Genomic DNA, 19,419 nt, shown 5'->3' with positions numbered 1-19,419 from the left:
TAGTATAAGTGATAGAACATACTAATACATTTTCATGAAACTACCAAGATAAGCTATGAAAAAGACCTACCAATTGCAATGTTTTGGTTATAGTTTTTGTATTCATAATAGCACTATTGTTTCTTATAAAAAGAGAAAAAAAGTGTTACTATCAAACTTGCGTGTGTTGTTGAACTATACTTATTGTGCTAACTTCATGCTTGTGTGGCCAAATAGATTAAAGTATCCTGTTAATTTTAACTTGGGACCTTTAATGTGTCTTTGAAATGTGAAAAAAAATTTCCTTTGACTTTCTTGGGCAGCATTTTCTCGTGCTCCTTATTCAGCCATACTCTTTTTACGTGTATTTTACATGTTTCAACAGGCAAAGGGAGCAAATGCCTCTGTTCATTTCCAGATTGGGCCAGTACATTTTAGAAATGACGAATCATGCTGTTAATGTTATCCAAGGGTACTGCAGGGATTTTAAACATCTCAATCTCTTTGGCTCTGATTCCTTCCTTGACATAACGAGTTTTGCTGTCACATGCTTCAGAAGTTTTGCTTCTAGTTCCATTTTCAACACGGGAACAAGTAGTAATTCTCTGGATATTGATCTACATGATGCATTGATTCTTTCGATGGAAAATCTTTTGAAAGCACTTTCTGAACTCTATCAAGAATATTCTATATCCAATAAGAATCTCCATTCCGGGGAAATCTTGAAAGATTTTGATGCACCTGCTTCTCCTTTGGGGAATTCTCCCCCCGTTGATGCTGAAGTGAGTAGGATTTTGGATATAGAATTGGATGTGAATGATGACTCCAATGACATAGATGTTCTGGCTGTTAAAAGGAGTATGGCCCCTGGCATGTCTTCAACAACAATTTGGAAGTTGAAAATGATATCACTTATTTCAAGTTTTTCCTCAGTTTTGCATGAAGTTACATGGGAGGTTCTTTTTGCACTCCTTGAAAATGAATGTGATTCAAAGGTGCATAAAACATTCATTGATCATTTATAACTATCATACTTTCCTGCTATAGGGGGTTTTTACTTGTGTATTCATTCTTTTCTAGGTTTGCGAAGAGATTCTGTACCATCTCAGTCAAAATATCTTGTGGTCGTCTTCTGAAAAAGTTCTGAACTTGGTAATTGGACTAATCAGCCAATGCATGAAATTGTTTCTACGCAAGTCTACCAAGAAGTTGGAAAAATTGCCAGTTTTACTGATGGCATTCTTTCGTCTTTATTACCTTTGCAGATAAATGTAATGGATAACTTGGTTAATACAAAGGTGAATCATAAGCTGGATTTGTCTAGCACACTTGATGCCGTTGGTGGTTTACTTCGGAACCTTTCATCCTTGAATAATGTTGTAAAGGGTCAGCATGGTGGTCAATTTCTTATGGCTGCGCAATTTGAGAAGGTAATTTCTTTATCGTGTTTTGTCTGGAAATTGATTGGATATCACATGGAAGAATATACAATATTACTAAATCTCATTTCATATCAACACTCTTACTATATTATCTCCCATTTTTAAATGGTTTTATACATATCTAGTAATAACTTCTTTTAGGAATTGAATGACTTGAAGATAAAGTAGAATTGTCCCCAAGTATTGTTTCTGTTGTTTGTAGTTCTTCCGTTTAGGAATCCTACATCCAATGTGGGGCAGAGATCTATGAACGTTGAAGTTTTTTTTCCTTCATCGGGACAAGCTATGGGACATGGGTGTCTATGGGATGATTCTTACCATGAAGGAAATCCCTGAGAGAGGTAGAAGATTTAGCTGGCTTGGGAGGAGGATCCTTGTGTGCTTTTACGGTTGTGGCCAGAGAAGAGATCGATGGTCCTTTGAGATGTCTAATGGAAGGAGACGAACTAGGAAATAGAAGTATGAGAATATTCAAGATATTGATGGATGACTTACAGTTGCATAAGATCCACTTAGCTAATGGAAGCTATACTTGGTCAGATCTAGGAGAATCGAGGTCATTCCAACGGATTCCCGATCGATAAATTTTTTGTGCACAGTAGAAAAACTAAAGGAATGTTTAAGACTGGAGTTTGACATTTTCAACAATTAAAAAAAAAAAAAAAAACGCATGTGCAAACATACTTGTATAACCTTTCCTCATTGAATTTCTCACGGGTAGGTCTGTATTTTAAGGAAGTTATTCTTGCTTAAACAGTTGCAGACTAGTTATTTGTGATTTCAAGTATACTGCTCAATCATAGCGTCAAATAACAATTCATAAAAACAGTTTCTGCAAAGTTTTTGGACTCTGGAATTCAAAGAAAGGCTCACTTGACATCTGTCCTATTGTGCTCAAAGTATTCTTTTTTAGGTTGATCCTATCCTTCAATGTTTGAGACCCCCTCTGCATTGAGGTCACATGAATAGCTATCGTTCTCAAATCCACCATTACAAATATCCATGAGATATTTCGCATTTATTTTTCTGCTTGTTCCATGTATATGCGCAACGTGTTTTCCTTTTTCTCGTTATAGCTCTGCAATTTTATATTTAAGTCAATAATTTAAAAACAAACAGCATAGTTCTATTAGGAAATAGATTTTCCTAATATTTGTGACCTAGGACGACATGCTTATTTATGTATGTCCAATTGACAACCTTTCAGACTAATGTTCTTTTCATAATTTTTCCCCAAATATTGTTGGAAAAAATCTGATCATTCAATTAACTAATGCTATTTTTTAATTTCAGAACTTGGTTCAGATTGGTAAAATAGTGAACATGATTGCTGATTCGGACCTTCTGGACTGGTTGGGGCGTGTTAAGCTTGTTGATTGCATTTGTGATTTTATTTTAATCAATCCACAAATTGGTCAGGTAATCATTTTGATGCATGAGAACACATCTTTCTTTTTATATTTGTAGCAAATTGCTAGATGCTTGGAACATTTTATTGAGTTTTTTGTCGTTGCACTACAAAATCATAGAATACAAAGAAAGGTCTGATGCCAACTTTTCACTATAGTACAACTACCAATAATTTGGTTAGATCACCAAAACAAACCTAGTCTTTTCAGCTTTATCCTCCCGGTTCTTTGCTTACAGAAATTCTGCCTTTCCAACCATTATTCCCACAGGTCACGACATAGTCTTTACTAGGCTTTCTCAAGCAATTTCCACCCGTTTCTTCCACTTAAAAGCCCCTTCATTTGCTGCAAGGTTATCATTTCCGAGTTGCTAATGAGATAGTTTCAAAACCCTTCATTTATTATGATGTCCTTCTAATTAAATTCATATGCGGGGGTTTTGTATACTTTCCTTGTCTTAGTACTCATCTTTTCTTGGCGCCTTCCCCCATTTATATAACACCTTCCAACAAGCGTCAATTACATTGTATGGGTAATTATAAAACAATATTGACTAAGAAAACTAAAATAGTAGCATGGCCTTTCGCATAATCTGAACCAAGCAAGTGTTTTTTCTTCAAAATTTTATTGGTCTCTTTCAAACCAGATATATTCCAAAGAAAGTTTTGTATCATTCCACGGGAACCTTACTGACACGAGAACCTTACTTCACCTTTCAGCATCTCTTCATGTAATATTTGAATAACGTTTTCTAAGTCTTTGTCCAAGACCCAAGAACAATTGTTTTCAACATTTATTATGCAGGAACAATGAACACGCAAATCTGTGTGTGTGTGTTTTCAATTTTTCTCCCTCTTCTTTAATACTTCCAATACTGTGAAGTTTACTCTTATTTGCTAACAATCGATGTTATGATGGGATCTATATAGACAATGATTCAAAGGTTATTTGTAATGCTGCGAGATCCTGAATATCGAGTTAGATATTTGCTGGCAAAGCGAATAGGTGTTCTCTTCCAGACATGGGATGGCCATGCGGAACTTTTCCAGGATATATGGTGGGTTTTTAGCTGTTTTTTAAAATTATATTAAATTTTTCCTTCGTTTTTTCCCTTTTATTGTGTCATAATGATATAAGTATTTAGATATCTCTTTATTTATTGTTTTCAAACTGAGACTCAATCATTGGATTTTAAACATTTAATGTATAAGAAAGTCTTGGGATGTTTTAATATGGAAGAAAAATACTCCAATATTATAAGATAATAGTGGCATTGGAAAATATTATTCACATCTAGATATTTGAAAGACCATTCTTTTGATAGTCTTTTTTGTTCATATTCCTAGTTATATCTTGGGCTAAAGTAACACCTTTTTCGTTCTTATAGCTTTGCTAGTCTTTGTCCAATTGAAGAAGTTTATTGTAACTCCCTTGGATTAGGACTTCTTCCTTCTTTTCTTTTGTAAATTTTATACATCAATAAACTTGTTTTTTTTACAAGGAAAACATTTAAAATGACGAGCGAGAAAATAATGAGAATTTTATAAAATTTTCATATGATGAAAGGATGTATGAAAGGCGTGAAAAAAGATAATGTAGAACGTAGTGTTGCTAGATTAAATTATCTTGCTTCCTTTTCACATGTGTCTTTTACAATACAGAAAGACTTACTAAATCCCTAGATACACTAGGTAAAAATACAGATAAATTAGGAAGGTCAATTTCTTCTCTTGTTTAATGGGATTACAAAATGTCTCCTAACTTAACGCTAGGAATACATAAATATTCCTTAAAATCAAGGCCATTTCTTCAACACATCGCTCAAGAAAGTCTGAACTAAAAAAAGAGGGAAACTAGATACAAGTAGTAGATGTAAATCTGAACACAATAAAAGGTTTGTAGAACGAAAAAATGGTCAAGAGAGGGAATGAATGGGGTTCGTAGATTGGAATCATAGGAAAAAGAAAATAAATAAAGTAAGTGTGATGATGAGGAGGAAGGGAACGTAAAGGCAAATGGTAACTTAACTAGAATAGGAAATGAGGAAAAGAGGGTGTTGTGGTGGTTTATTCAGGTTTTAGTTTAAACGTAGTATGATTACAAGTCAATTTTATACTTATCAAATAGTATTGATGAAAAAATTAGAAGTAAAACATTTGATAATATGGTACCTGATTAATCTCCTTTGTTTGGAATCCTTATCCAGTAAAAGTGTATGCTGCCTTGCCTATTCAGTAAAAAAATTGTCAATATTACAAGAGGAGTATTCGTACTTTTCTTGTGGATTAGGTTTGTTTTTTAATATAATATTATTGTTTTGATTTTATTTTTCCTTTTATGTTTAGGTTCTCAGAAGATGCATTTTACTTTCTAAAGGGTTTTTTTTTCTTGCTTGTAAATTTTCACTTGTGTTCGGACTTGAGTGGCGTCCTTTTCAAAGAAAGTTGAATGAGTGGTGATCGCAGAGGCTTAAATCTTGTTTTTGTTATCTCAGATTGTATATTTGCTGTTAAATCCTGCATATTGCCTCCATTTTTGCCATTTGCCAACATTATTTTTAATCCTAATGCATTATACTTAATAGGTTTTTTATTCTTAAATCCAGTTCTGGTTTTGGTGTTTCGTTGGTGCTGTTCTCTAAAGAAGAAGTTGTTACAGCAAGGGTGGTCCAAGATGCTGGTGTGCAACCTCGTCCTACAATGGAAACTATAATTGTCACGCTTGCACATCTTGCTTTGCATAGTGACGCAATAGAGTTGGAGGTAATTGTTTTTTTTAAATGCAATATTTGTTTAATGAAGACTTGGAGGTAGTTGCTTACTGCCTAGCTCTTGAAAGATCACAAGTGATGTGAGAACAGAGGTTGTTCTTTGTTTAAGGACCAAGCCTCATTATATTGATCAGTTTCTCACTTTCTATTCATATTTATCAGTTCTTTTTGGAAGTTGTACTTTTAGTTTCAAGTATTGGAAAGAAATAGATGAGCGCATTTGGGAATATTTGGACTTTTTTTCGTGTGTTTAGGATAGAACTGCAATTTTTACTTATTGTTGATTTTGAAACTGAATCGTTATTTTTTACATTTCCCATGCCCCCTTGTGTTTTAAATGGCAAATATTTTGTGATCTTTTAGAGGATTTATCATTCTTCTCTTGTAGTTACTTTATTTATATTTATACTACTTTGATTTCTGTGGAAATCCTGTCTGATAGTTTCTTTTGAATTATCACCAAATTAATATATATCAACCTCAATCGAGGAACCAAGGAGTTGGAAATTTGAGAAATAAAAGGATGGAAACTTTTTTTGAGTGTGCATTTCATGTCTAAATAATAGGTCTTTTCCTTCAATTCTTTCCAAAAAGAAAAGAAAAGAAAAAAAAAGAAAGAAAAGGGATATGAAGATGAGTTGGTTGTGGATTAAAGAATTTAAAATGAAGCAGTAGGAAGGGTGAATTGTTATAAAAAATCCTCGAATTCCTCCCCAGTTGTTTCAGTTTAGGGTCTGTTTTAGTTCGTCCAGTTCGGTTCAGGGTTAGGTCCAGTGTGTCCGTTTCAGGTTTGGTTTGGTTTGATTGTTAGTCTAGTTCAGTTTCTGTAGTATGGAGCAAACTTATCCGCTTTTGAAATTACTATTATCCAATTCACCTAATAATTCATGTGCATCCTTGGCACCTTCTACTGAGCCCAATTTGAAATTAGAAGCAACAAAAGAAGAAAAAATGAAGGACAAGAAACGATACTAGAAACTTGTGGGAAGATTAATTTCTTTATTTCATACACATATGGACATTGCTTTTGCTATAAGTATGGTAAGTCAATTTATGCATGCACATGAACCTACACATTTTAAAGCTGCGTATAAAATCTTAGGGTATTTTAAGATATTTATAAGGAGTTCTTGAAAAGGGTATTTTATTGAAAAAGAACCATCACTTCAAACTAGAAGTCTGTATAGATGCATAATGTTTGGAAGTACTACTAATGGAAGATCTACCTCTGACTACTTCTCCTTTGGTGGAGAAAATCTAGTTACATGGAGAAGCAAAAAGCAAAATGTGGTGACTAAGAGTAACGTTGAAGTAGCCTTAGCCCATGTAATTTGTGAAGGCATATGGATCAAAAGGATACTTGAAGAATTGATGTTCTCTCAAGCTAAGCCTATTCAAAATTTTTCTGGCAATAAGACTGTCATATCTATAGCTCATAATCCAGTTCTACATGATAGACCATTACATACCAAACATATTGAGGTTAACACATTTTAACACATTTTATTAATTGAGGGACTTCCAAAGAAGAAATTCGATAAACTGATTGACAAGCTAGCTATGGAAACATCTTTAAACCAACTTGAGGGAGAGTGTTGGAATATTTAGTCTTTACAATTGTGTAAATATTTGTTGTCAATATTTAGTCTTTGTTGTCTTTATTCTTTCCTTATTGTACTGAGTCTTTCTTCTATATAAGAAGACCTAGGCTGCACATATTTGAATAACAAATTATTATTCTTCTCAATTTAAGAAAACAGCTTCAAAGGAAAAGAATTTCACTTGAGATGTCGATTATCCTTCTAATTTTAAGAGAATACTCAGTTCACCTTGAAAACCAAAAACAACTTGAACCAACAGTTCAAAAGAAGAGCATCCAAAAAGAGATGGTTGAGATAATTCCATCTTCACTGCAAAGTACTGAAGGCATAAGAGCACAAAATGGCAATTTCGGTTGTAACAACTCTGTAGTATTAAGTTGCTACATTGAAGTTGTCAATTTTGGATCATTAGTGTTTGGTGGCATTGAAGTTGCTCTCTGATCAAGTTTTGACTCATACTGAGAAAACTGGAGCTCAAAAGTTGCTTCGAGTTTGTTATTAAAGATTCGTCAGTAAGCAGCTCAGTTACTGTTATTTGATGTTCTTGGGGTTGTATTCTTAGCTTTAGGGGGGAGGGTAGAGGAAAAATCTAAGCCATTTTGGACGTCTGGTCCAATATTTTGATTCACACACTCGTTTTTAATGAAAATTTCTTGCAAGCACAAATAAGTAGTAAGAGAGAAACAATAAAGGATACTTAAAGTGAAAACTTCATATTGGTTATTCATTTTAAATAATGAGTATGACAAAGTACTAAATATGTCTTTCAATTATAGTTTATCTGCAGAAGCTACACTTTGAGGTAAAAAGTTTCCTTTTTTTGTCTTACATTTTCTAATAAAGAAATAGGCCGCACTTTTTCCAGCAGTTTTGTGATTCGTTAATTTGATATTTTATGGAACTGCAGGTTGTTTTTATGATGTGTGCAATTTCAGCAATGGATCCTAGTCAAAGGTATTCATTCAACTTGTTCCAAATTTGTAATTTACTCGTGGTTTTTTTTTTTTTTTTTTTTTTTTTTTTTTTTTTTTTCAGTTCATAGCTCTTTTGTTCTCCTTCAGGGAAATGGTCGCTACCATGCTTGATAACCTGGCCAGACAGCTCAATTATTCAGGAAGACAGAAGGTGAAATTTATGTCTTCTTTGTGCTAAAGTTCTTGACATATTTTTTCAGTTCAGTTCAAAGTTTTTTCTGGTTATTGATAGTTTTCTAATAAGAATTGTGGACTTCAATTTAAAGGACGGTACAATCTTGAAGAAAGAGCTAGAGAATATTAACTTTAATGGACAAAATACATATAAGTACCCAAGTTTCAACAATTTTAAAATTCTGAACTTTTATATTGCGTACTCATGAGATTTTAAAATGTTTTTGCAGTACTTGGAGGAACTCATTGGGTCACTTCTCTTTTGTTGGGTTACTTGTGGTGTAAGCTTACCTGCACTTGTTGAGGTATTGATCCATTTAATCTCGTTTATATCTCTCATGTTATGTGCTTGGAACAATTGATCTGCTTCTCTTAACATCAACCGTTGCATAGGGTAAAACTGATCTCTCTCTCTCTCTCTGTTAATTATTACGACTATTGTCATTAATTTATTAAATTCTTAAAGAAAAAGTTGTCTCCTGTGAAAATTTTATAATTTCTCACTGTCTATTTAGATGTTGATCTTATGGCGTTAAGACTTAATTTTGCGATCCATTGTTGCCATGAAGGAGTTGATGCTCTTTCTTTAATTTTTTTTATTTGTTATTTTTTTGTTTTTATTACTTGCATCTAACATTTCCTTTACTATTTGTATACCATGGAGCGGGGGCTCATTATTGCAGGAAATTATTTTTATTGACTGGAAAGTTGGTTGAATAGATAATCGGCAACTGATTATTTGACTAATCTATATAGTTCGTAAAGTTTTCTTGATTTTGGATTTCATGTATCTTCATAAAATGAAATATGAACATTCTTCTTTCCGTGGTTCATTTAATATTTTATATTCTCGCTAATTTAATTTTTTACAATGTATGCAGATAAGGCAACTTTTTGTCTTGGACGCTGAACCTAGTTACTTTATTCAGTATTGTTGCCCCTGGCTTCTTCCTGCTCTTATTCTGCAAGACGATAGTTACAACCTTGGCTGGATTGCTAATGTAAGAATATTTTGGAACATTTTTTTGTCACACTTTGTCTATTTAGCAAACTTCGACAAAAGCATATAATGAAAGTTTTTGGTTAAGGTCATTCAATAGATTCAAAAACTTACTGGGTGCCCAAGAAGTGTAGATTCATGTTTAAACATTGTGGATTCAAATGTAGGATATTTTCTTTCATCTATGTTTTGCACTATATGTATTCTTAAGGTTTATTCTCTTTGTGATATTTGTATTAACTGAGGTTCTTTTATTCGCTCCTCATAGATTTCTTGGTATTTGAATTGGTACTTCTATCTACTTTAGTTCTTGTAAGTTTGTATGAGTGAGAATTTTGTCCTTTTCATTGATCAATGAAAAATTTGCTTCTTGTTAAATGAAAATCGACAGGTTGCTGGTGAACCACTGGAAGCTTTAATTAGAAGCTATTTTGTGCCAATATTTTCTTTTTGTATGGCACTACATTGCAGCAAGAGATCCGGATGTGAAAAAGGAGCAGTAGTTCTTCAAAGTTCAATGTTGCGTTTTTCCAGAATAACTGAGAGTGAAAGGGATCTACTTATAAAGAAACATATGGTTTATCCTTCCTTTCAACTAATATTTAAGATTCTATGCTTTCATGTTCTCTTTGAATTTGACCATCTTTATGTTGACGAAAATACTTCAGTAAATTATTTGCTCCTTCATACCTATTGAGATGTCATCAGTAGGTATGAAGGAGAAAATAATCAAGTCTTGTTTGAGGTGTCGTCAACAGTTAATTATTTAACTTTATTTATATCATCTCATCTTATTTTACCTTATTTATATCTCTTCATAAGGAAGAAAGTTCCACTAAAGAAAAATATCATCTCATGTTACTTTGTGGGTTGAAGGTTTTAGCATCTTTTTGCTTGATGCTTTCTTTAGTCTACGTTTGGTAATCATGCCATTCTTGTTCTTTTTTTATAGCTTTTCAACTATCAATGAGAAGTTCTTTTCTCTTTAAAAAAAAAAAAAGGATGAGAGTCCTGCTTTATAATACGCATGTCTGTTTTGGAGAATGCTTAATGTTTTCATTCTTTTTACTTCATTTTTATCTGTACAAATGATGCAGTCTAGCTTCAAGGAGAGACTTCTTCAAGATCTCTTTTCCAATGTCTTTATTGATATGGAAAAGTATTCCAATGCAAGAAATTAAGCTGTATATTTCTTGAAACCTTCCCATGAGCAACACGCCCTAAAAGTTTGCATCTTCTCTGGAGCTTTCACATCCTTTTACCAGGGCCAAACTAAGAAATGTTTAATGAAAACACCAAATGATTAAATGATATTTAAATTCCAAATTGCAGAAGTTTTCAGACTCCAAATTCTTTTTTGCAGAACTACTCTTTGAAGAAAGGTGAAAACCAGACTAGCTAAATCACAATATTAGAGTTAACATTGGTATGAAAGCCACTAAAGTGAATGGATTTTGTAGGACCTCTGTTATGTTAGAAGGGGTGTTAATCGTACTACTCTGCGTTTGTTTATATGTAGGTCTGTTCGTTTAGCTAGGTATGTCTTATTTTGAAAGTATTCTGGCGGTAGTAAGGAGAGTTCCCGCCCTTTTCTAAGGCTGAAGTTGTATTTCTTACCTTGGAATCCTTTTTGAATTATTGAAGTAACTATTACAGACTATTTTGTGAGTTAGAAACTTTACAGGATTATTCAGAGTAAAAGAAGATTAGAGTTCACGAGATTAAAAGTGAAATGAGAAAGTCAATAAGAATGATAAAATGCAAAACTGGCATATTTTAATCAAGACTTCACCCAAAACAACACAATCACTGTGAATAAAAATAAGTTTAGAGAAACCAAATAATTGATCTTCTTTAATTCATCTAATTGGAGAAATCTGTGATTGCTGCATGGTATCATTTTGAATTTGAGGATTGTTGACAAGTGGGGATGCAAGCAAACCCCTCATCCTACTAATTATCTAGCCTCCCCCTTTGTGGCAATTCCAAATTGTTGGATTTCTTGGAGCCTGTGGTGCAGAAAGTAGCCAGCTGCAGTGTTTCTTGGAGAACTTTTGTTCTAAAGGAGGGAGACTTTGTTCTTTCGTAGACTGTGCTTTCCAAACTCCTAATTTACCTGTCGGTCTTCAAAGCCCTTTGTGACATACTAAATCATTGAAAAGATAAACGAGAAAATGTTTTTGGGAGGTAGAGAAGAGTAGAGGCTCCCTTCTTATCAACTGGAAAACAGTTACCCTTCCCTTTGTCTCACTCTGGAGGAGGGTTGGGAATTGACAGAATTCAAGCTTGCAGCAACGAAACCTTGCTCACCAATGGCTGTAGTGGTTGGACAAAATAGACTCTCTATGGGCCAAAGTTATGCGGGTGAACGATTCTCCCTCTGAAAAGTGTCCTGCCAATTGTTGCTAAGAACTCCTTGGAGAAATCGATTGAAATTTAAGATTTATACTGAAGATTCTTCTTTAGTGTTGCAAGGGATGGAAATAGAAGTTGTTTTTGGTTGGACAATTGGAGTGCAGAGGAGTCTTTGGGAGCTTTATCCAAGAATGTACAGACCTGTCACGAATGGAGAGTGTAGAGCTTGTGATATATGGATAGATGCTTTTACAACCTTTTATGGATAGTTTGGCTAATGTAAAACAGGAGAGTTTTCAAAGACGAGAGAAGTTCACTTGGCTCCTTTGCGATGACATTGATCTCTTTAAGATTTTTGTGATAGTGTGCTTTTAGCCGGCTTGAGATCCCTTTTGTAAATTGTAACTCTCCAATTTTCTTTTAATTGAAAATTGCCTCCCCTTTCTTATTTAAAAAAACGAAAGAAAGAAAAAGAAAAGGCATAGGAAATCTTGTAACCTATTTGGATGAAAGTTGTTAGTGGATGTTTGATTAACTTAATAACTTTTTGAAGAAAACAGAATTTTCTAAAGATGTTCAATATTCATTTGTAGTTGTTATTCCCTGCTTGTAGGTGTCCATTTTCTAAAGATGTTCAATATTCATTTGTAGTTGTTATTCCCTGCTTGTAGGTGTCCATTATCAGCCAGATCTTAGCTTTAACATCTTGTACTTCAGAACCTATGGATCCATTCTTTCCAAAGGATACCATTGTGTTTGCTGTTCGGACAGTTGTTGATGGTTTCTTGGAAATGTCAGATCTTCTTATCTTGCTCCTCTTCTTCTTGATACATTTTCTTTTATGGCTTTTCATTTTTTCTGTTTTGCAAACATGACTATTTTTATTGTTAACTTGGTTCTTGAAGGGAGAACAAGGAAACAACAATTGGCGTTATTGACAGAATCAATGTTTTCCGTCCAGATAGAGTATTCATGGTATTCTTATATGTTAAATACTTGAGAAAAGCATATTATGCAGCCTGTAGTCTTGTAGTGTTTCATTGCTTCAATTTGAGAAAGGCATTTGGCATATAGTCTGGCTTACCCTTGGTTATTGTAAATTTCTTCTAGCCTCTGTAAAGTCTTATTCCTGCTTTGAAATAAAGTGTTAAATCACCGATGAACCCAAAAGTTCAAGCTTATAGGCGATGTTAAATTGAATTGTATCAACACTCCAACCATTTCCTTCACTTGTGTGCTTGGAAATTTTTAGAAGGCGCAATAAGTGTAAATCAATATTAATTGGGGAGGAAATAACATTACTGGAGTTAAAACTCACAACTTCTTACTCTATAAAATGTTAAATCAATCAATCAACCTAAAAACTTAACCTGATGGATTATGATAAATGTAACTATATCAACACTCCAACCTAAAGATTATTTAAAAAATTTCTTCTATGTTTGTTCTTGTTAGTTCTTTGATTATTTTCCATGCATTTTACCAAATAAACCTCTGTTGTGTTCGTGCAGTTTATTGTAGAGATGCACTACAAAATTGCAGAAGCAACTCATCATAGGCATAAATCTCATCGATTGGCAGCAATTGAAGTGCTGATAAATATTCTTGGTCACAGAGCTGCAGTTTCTAGCACGTCAAAGTGAGTGCATTTTTAATGCATGATGTTCACTTTAAAAAGATATTTGTTTGTGTTAATAACGTTCTAATATGAAGTTTAAAAAAAGTTCTAATATAAAGTTGATATTTGATGTGGTTGAAGAAAAAATTATCTCAACAGATTAGAAGGAAACAAAAACTCATATTTTTTGCATCTTTGTCAGCAAATTATACGAAGTGTTAAGCATTCTATAATCTGCTGGTTTCTATACGTAGAACCGCCAATATTCATTATGTCTTGGTTTCAAAACTCTATACCTTGAAAATTTTATTTATCTGTTGCTTTGGTCATTTGAATTTCTCCTTTGCTTTATTGCCTCTTTCGACATCATACAAGTAGATGTTAGAACTTATTAACTTAATGCAGCTATCTATTCAATTTGATTGGGCAATTTGTTGGTAATAATTCGTTACAAGACCAATGTTGTCGCATCTTTTCAACCTTGTTGGAAACTTTCAAATCTAGCCCAAGCAAAGAAATCACTAGAGTCCTCGGAGAACAACTTCAGGTCTGTACAATCTTCTCCCTTTGTTCTGGAGTTCCACCTTGTTGTTTGGACTGCCTTCTAATTCATTGCGAACATAGTTTCTGATCTCAAAGTTGGTGGCATGTTGCATCCCCACCGAAGCTGATGGGGAGTCTCTTGGCAATAGATCGTCTCTCGTCTTATCCTTGGTTCACCAACTTATAATGGATTCTGATCCATCTCTCCATGATTACATCAAAGTAGGTTTCGTCCATTTGGTAAACATGAACACTATAGATTGATTTTATTTTATTTTTCCTCTAGTTGATCTGCAATCATAGATTCAAGTTCTTAGTGAGGACAAAATTTCCAAACTGTGATTGAAATATTTCCCATTTGATCCTACTTGCGACAACGATTTTTCCCATTTGATCAACCTGCATCTCCAATTTTATTTGGGTGAAAACTCAATTACTGCAACACAATCCTCTTTGTAAAGGATTCTTAATCCTTTTTTCAGCTTATTGTCAAGTTTCAGTTTCCTTAGAAAAAGATTTGATTTTTCTTTTTATGAACATGATGGATTCATTTATAATCACATGGCAAAGTGTCTTTACATATAATGTTTTATTATTTTTAGAATCGTGACCTTTTTTTTTTTTTTCTTCTCATGGTGTAGGAACTGGAGCCCTTTCCTGAGATGGAAATCTTTGATGATATTCGAAATTTCCATCAGGAACTATGTAGAGGGTACTCTGCAAGGGATCATTTATTGAAAGTAAGGTGTTTTAAGCTTTTGGTTTGAGATCATCTTTTCAATTGAAGGATTAGATTAGATCTCCCTTCTGGCATTTTTAGGTAATTCCTCATGTCCTATGTCTCATCTTTTCTCCAGTTGGTCAAGCGTTCTGACAACCTACCACCAAGATTACTATTATGGAGGTAGATTTAAATTTGTTGCTTATCTTGGAATATTTTGTTTACCATGAGGTCCTTGTTATTATATTGACTGCCTTAGGTCAATATAGAGAATGTGCAGATTGCAGATTGTTTCAGTTTTTCTTATTTTCTTTTTATTTTTTATATTGAGAACTTATGACATTCAAGATACAGATTGTTTTTATGCCATTGCTTTTAAGCTGCTTCTGAGATGTCTTTAACAACTTGGTTTATCTTGCAGTTTAAAAGCATTGCATAAGAAGCTGATTGGGGGTCAGGTTTTTCACAGTGAGGATATCCCAAGTATTGATTGGCACAATGATCATGAAGTGGAGCAGGCAGTCTGGAAACTTATGCGAATATGTTGTTCAGAATCTTCAGATGATACAAGTTGTATAAGGGAGTTGGTGTCAGATTTTGTATCTAGGGTATTGGCTTTCTACCTTGTTCAGAATCTTCAGATGATACAAGTTGTATAAGGGAGCTGGTGTCTATGAGTTTTGAAATATTTTTTGTCCTTTCATTGTTTTTGCAGGTTGGTATAGGTGATCCACATTGTGTTGTTTTCCATCTGCCTGGGGAATCCAATACCATTCACATTTTTCGGCCTGTTGTTAATAGCAGTGCTTCAGAAATAGACTTCAAGATTGAAACTGGCATATCTGAAGATCTTCTGATTGAACTTTTAAAACATTTGAAAAGGTACCTGATGGATGACTCTGTCAAAATAGTTGATATGACGTCTCAAGTTCTCCAGGTTAGTTTATGAAGGCCCATTCTAGTTCTCTCTTCTCTTTGTTGAACTGGAAATTGGCTCAATAAGATGCTCATTTCATTGGGTTTTGATATTGATGCTATGGAAATATGCTCTTGATAATAATGGAAATAGCTATGGAAAAAAGTGTCGGCTTTTATGCTTTATTATCATCATCATCATCATCATCATCTTCTTCTTCATTACTATTATTATTTCATTTGTCCTTCCCTTATACTTTGATCCTCAGAAAAGTTCATGTTTAATCGAACCAATTTTATATTTTTTTCACCCTTCTTAACCAGGCTATACTTTCCACTGAAAAAGGTCAAAGTATTCTGCTCACATTTGATTCTTATGAGAGATCGCTTTTGGAGGCAAGTTTTAATCTCCCTATTCTGATCAATACTTAGTTATGGAGTGTTCATGTCCCTCGTTCATAACTAAGAATACTCTTTGTTTTGTATGAACTACATCCCTCGTTCATAACTAAGAATACTCTTTGTTTTGTATGAATAACTACATGTATGCTATTGGCAGAGATGAGTTATCCAAAAAATTACATGGTTTATAATGTTGACAATTACTAGTAGGAACTACTGGAACTTCATTGTAGCAGTTCCTTTCCATGCCCCATTTCGTAAAACTAGTTGTCACCTACAACAGGAATGTGGTGGGGAAATGGTTTTATTTGAGTAAAATTCTTGTTGGGTTAAGCGTACTACCAAAAATTTGAATTATTTAGGTTGAATGTGAATGACACTTGCTGATGTGTTCAGTTTTCTTACTGGTTAAGTTAATTGCAATTTCCATTTTTGTTATGTTTGTAACAACCTTTGTTATTTAATTAGTTTGCAAGGTTGTTAGTTTGTTGAGGCCTAGCTGTGACCTTTTCTATGTAATAGGACTAAGGCTTGAACTAAATTCACTTTATCATTTAGTAAAATTCTCTCCAAGGTTTGGTTTACATTTCTTGCAAATGGGTTAGTCCATTTGAAGAGATGGGGAAGCCTATTTGATAGCGCTACAGCATGAACTTTGAAGGGGAATTTGGTTAAACTTTCTAAATAAAAATAGAGAAAAAATTCAGCATCAAATGGACTGCAGTCTTTTCTTTTTTCCATCTATCCCAGTCGGTATTAAGTTGACCTGGGCCTAATAACTTGGAGATAATGGTAATATTTTTGGAACTGGAATGTAATGCTAGTGGTTTCAGTGGATGGCAAGGAAAAGGGTACTGACGTGACTATTGCTATGGGAAAAGGCTTGCTTGATTATGAATTTTTAGTTTGTACCATTCAATCTGACAAACAACTTTGAATATACGTTGGATGAATCTATTGCTCATGTATTCCTTTATATAACTTAGGTCCATTCCAAAGGGCTTAACATTAAGCTGGTAGATGGGTACTTGTTGGATCTTGAAAGGAGATTTAAAGGTAAACATGTTTACTTCTTTAATTGATGACCCTTATTTACAATTTTAATTGAATCATATAAACATTTGATTATTTTTCCTTTCGCCTATATAAAAGAAATCTAAGACTTTTGTGTCAGTTATGGTCATGATTGTTATGATATTTTTTTGCAGATTATGCAAAAGCTTATAGAACACTATAATTCTCCTCTTGTATTTTATAGGTTGCTATTGGTTGGAATGATCATTTTATTGGTTGGATTGACATTACGTTTTAGTTACATTTTTCATTTTCATAGATCACTATAAAGTGTACAAGTATAATTGATGACCATTGGTTCAAGAATAGCAGCATTAGTCTATTCGGTTTGATGTTATACTGACAGTCTTCTTTTCTGCACATAATTACTTAACTTTAATAACAGCTGAGGCTATTTCATTGGAAAGTTCCACCGTGTGGGAGACCAATGGTAAAACTTTCGAGAGGTGGATTTGTCCATTAGTGCACTCACTAATTGGTCACTCGAATGATGTGATTCTAAGGTTTTGTCTTTTCTTTTCTTTTTCGTTAGCTCACTTATTATTATGAGATTGTGTGAATGGGGTTGATTCTCTGTTTTCAGATTATGTCTAGATATTGTGTTGGTAAAAGCTGAGATTGCTGAGCTTCTCTTACCGAGTGTTGTAGTCAATCTAGCTGGAAGAAAAGATATGGATATTGATCTTCACAAAGTAATCTCACTGCAGGTAATGCATTGAGTATTTATAATGAGAGCATTGGCGTTATATTCTTCTTTGTTTCTTTGCGTTTTTTTTTTTTTTTAAATTTTCTTTTTAGGTTTTGTCATACTTAAGTAAATTTACTGCTTTTCATACATATTCTTTGCGTGTCTTTCACGTGTTGATATTTTTTCTTACTTGGATATTCAACTCTCTGGAAAACAGAATAGCAGAACAGTAGATGGAACTCCACTAGGCAGTTGGGATTCAGTGAATTTTGAGAAATTCTATTTGTTTCTTGACCTTGAAATTTATGTTTCATGTTGTCAAGTTACTCTCAACCCTTTCCCTTAATTGGGGGCTTGGAGTCTTGCATCTATTTTGTAATCAATAATGTCACTGAACGAGTGAAGAATTTTGATGCTGTCATCAAGCACTTTGTCAATAATTTTGCTTAATTACTGAAATTGCTTAGACCAGAAAAAGTTTACTTTAAAGAAGAATATGAAAAGATAAAGCATAGGCACCTTCCTAAGGTCCTCCATGCTCTTTACACAGAGAACACCATAGGTTGAACCTTGAGGGCATGATCCCTTCCTCAAGTTAATAGTGCTTGCCGATTGATTTGGATCTTTCTGTCAGTTACATAATTGGATTTGTTTTATTTACAAAATAAAAAAAATAAAAAAAAAACCTGAAATGGATTCTATATTTGGTGGAAGAGAACAATGAATGCATTGGGGTCACTTAACCCTGCAATGGTACCAGGTGCTTTGCTTCACGTTTGTTAACTGTGATTAATTTGCAGGTACAAGAACACATATTTGTAGAATCAAACAAGTTGATCAAGTCAATTAAAGTACTTCTGAATACCCTCAATGAACTTCGGCTATGTCATGTAATGGTACAATCTGTAGTATCTTTGAGGAAAGATATTACTAAGGTTAGTTATAGTCCTATATTGAATCTTCGGGATTTTGTATCCTTGAATATTTTTCGATCTTTTGTATCCATAAGTAAAAAGTTTGTTTCTTGTTAATATAAAATTATGCTAGTTTATGGATGATATGTTAGCTGAGATGTTCCTGGTTGAAACATAAAAGTAATGCCGTAGACGTATCTACATGAAAATTTATCGTACCTAGAAATACATGAGATGTTTCCTGTTCTTTTGTTGAAGAATGCTTCTGATGCCATTTCACATCTGCAACCAAGAAATTGGATGTAAAGTTGAATAAAATCAATGTTTTCATGCTGGCCTTAAACGAATCCAAGAGGGAAATTTCTCTTTCTTGATTGCATCAAGAACGAATCTTAATATTGTAAGGGTATTTCATGATTTCTTTTAAGAAGTTCATCGTTAAAGCTAATAAATGATGCTTCTATTTGCCTCATTCCTTAGAGAGAGGCATTCTACTTCATTTACTAGCTTCAGACCCATTAGCTCGAATACTACCTGATATAAGATTCTAGTCAAAGGTACTAGCAAATTGAATATATGGTGCTTCCCTCTATCATCTACTTTTGTAGCATGCCTTTGTGGGAAACAAAAAAGAAAAAAGAAAAAAAAAAAAAAAATCATTGGTTCCATCTTTGCAGCTAATGAAGTTGGTTACCATGTCTTGAGGAAGAGGGTGGGTGTTGTCTTTACAGTGATACACTGGTTACACATTGTTTTTGTAGTCTCAACATTATCCTACTAAAATTTTTCTTTTTCTCTTTTTTTGTAAATTTGACCTTTTGTGATTTCTAACAATTGGAG

At 33.6% G+C, this 19,419-nt stretch overlaps 1 protein-coding gene across 3 annotated transcripts in view; it reads left to right on the top strand.

The window, feature by feature from the left end:
- ATM (Serine/Threonine-kinase ATM-like protein) overlaps positions 1–19,419 on the top strand; it is a 51,719-nt gene that overhangs the window by 16,493 nt on the left and 15,807 nt on the right. For 2 of the 3 annotated variants that reach the window (XM_087123499.1, XM_087123501.1), the window contains 25 exons: positions 365–974; positions 1,060–1,131; positions 1,245–1,409; positions 2,715–2,840; positions 3,760–3,887; positions 5,436–5,592; positions 8,109–8,155; positions 8,263–8,326; positions 8,580–8,654; positions 9,231–9,350; positions 9,741–9,926; positions 12,376–12,497; positions 12,610–12,679; positions 13,216–13,343; positions 13,728–13,869; positions 13,947–14,087; positions 14,507–14,605; positions 14,723–14,769; positions 15,008–15,194; positions 15,302–15,523; positions 15,826–15,897; positions 16,890–16,959; positions 17,363–17,480; positions 17,561–17,684; positions 18,466–18,600. In XM_087123499.1, coding sequence (XP_086979625.1) covers positions 365–974; positions 1,060–1,131; positions 1,245–1,409; positions 2,715–2,840; positions 3,760–3,887; positions 5,436–5,592; positions 8,109–8,155; positions 8,263–8,326; positions 8,580–8,654; positions 9,231–9,350; positions 9,741–9,926; positions 12,376–12,497; positions 12,610–12,679; positions 13,216–13,343; positions 13,728–13,869; positions 13,947–14,087; positions 14,507–14,605; positions 14,723–14,769; positions 15,008–15,194; positions 15,302–15,523; positions 15,826–15,897; positions 16,890–16,959; positions 17,363–17,480; positions 17,561–17,684; positions 18,466–18,600 — 3,427 coding nt within the window. The remainder of the gene's footprint in view (positions 1–364; positions 975–1,059; positions 1,132–1,244; positions 1,410–2,714; positions 2,841–3,759; positions 3,888–5,435; positions 5,593–8,108; positions 8,156–8,262; positions 8,327–8,579; positions 8,655–9,230; positions 9,351–9,740; positions 9,927–12,375; positions 12,498–12,609; positions 12,680–13,215; positions 13,344–13,727; positions 13,870–13,946; positions 14,088–14,506; positions 14,606–14,722; positions 14,770–15,007; positions 15,195–15,301; positions 15,524–15,825; positions 15,898–16,889; positions 16,960–17,362; positions 17,481–17,560; positions 17,685–18,465; positions 18,601–19,419) is intronic. The other variant, XM_087123500.1, reaches the window with a different exon arrangement.

The sequence above is a fragment of the Cucurbita pepo genome, chromosome 4 (genome assembly GCF_057944985.1).
Source record: "Cucurbita pepo subsp. pepo isolate OVF chromosome 4, ASM5794498v1, whole genome shotgun sequence".
Lineage (NCBI taxonomy): Eukaryota > Viridiplantae > Streptophyta > Magnoliopsida > Cucurbitales > Cucurbitaceae > Cucurbita > Cucurbita pepo.
The sequence above is the reverse complement of the archived record's forward strand: the minus strand, read 5'-3'. Positions and strand labels throughout refer to the sequence as shown.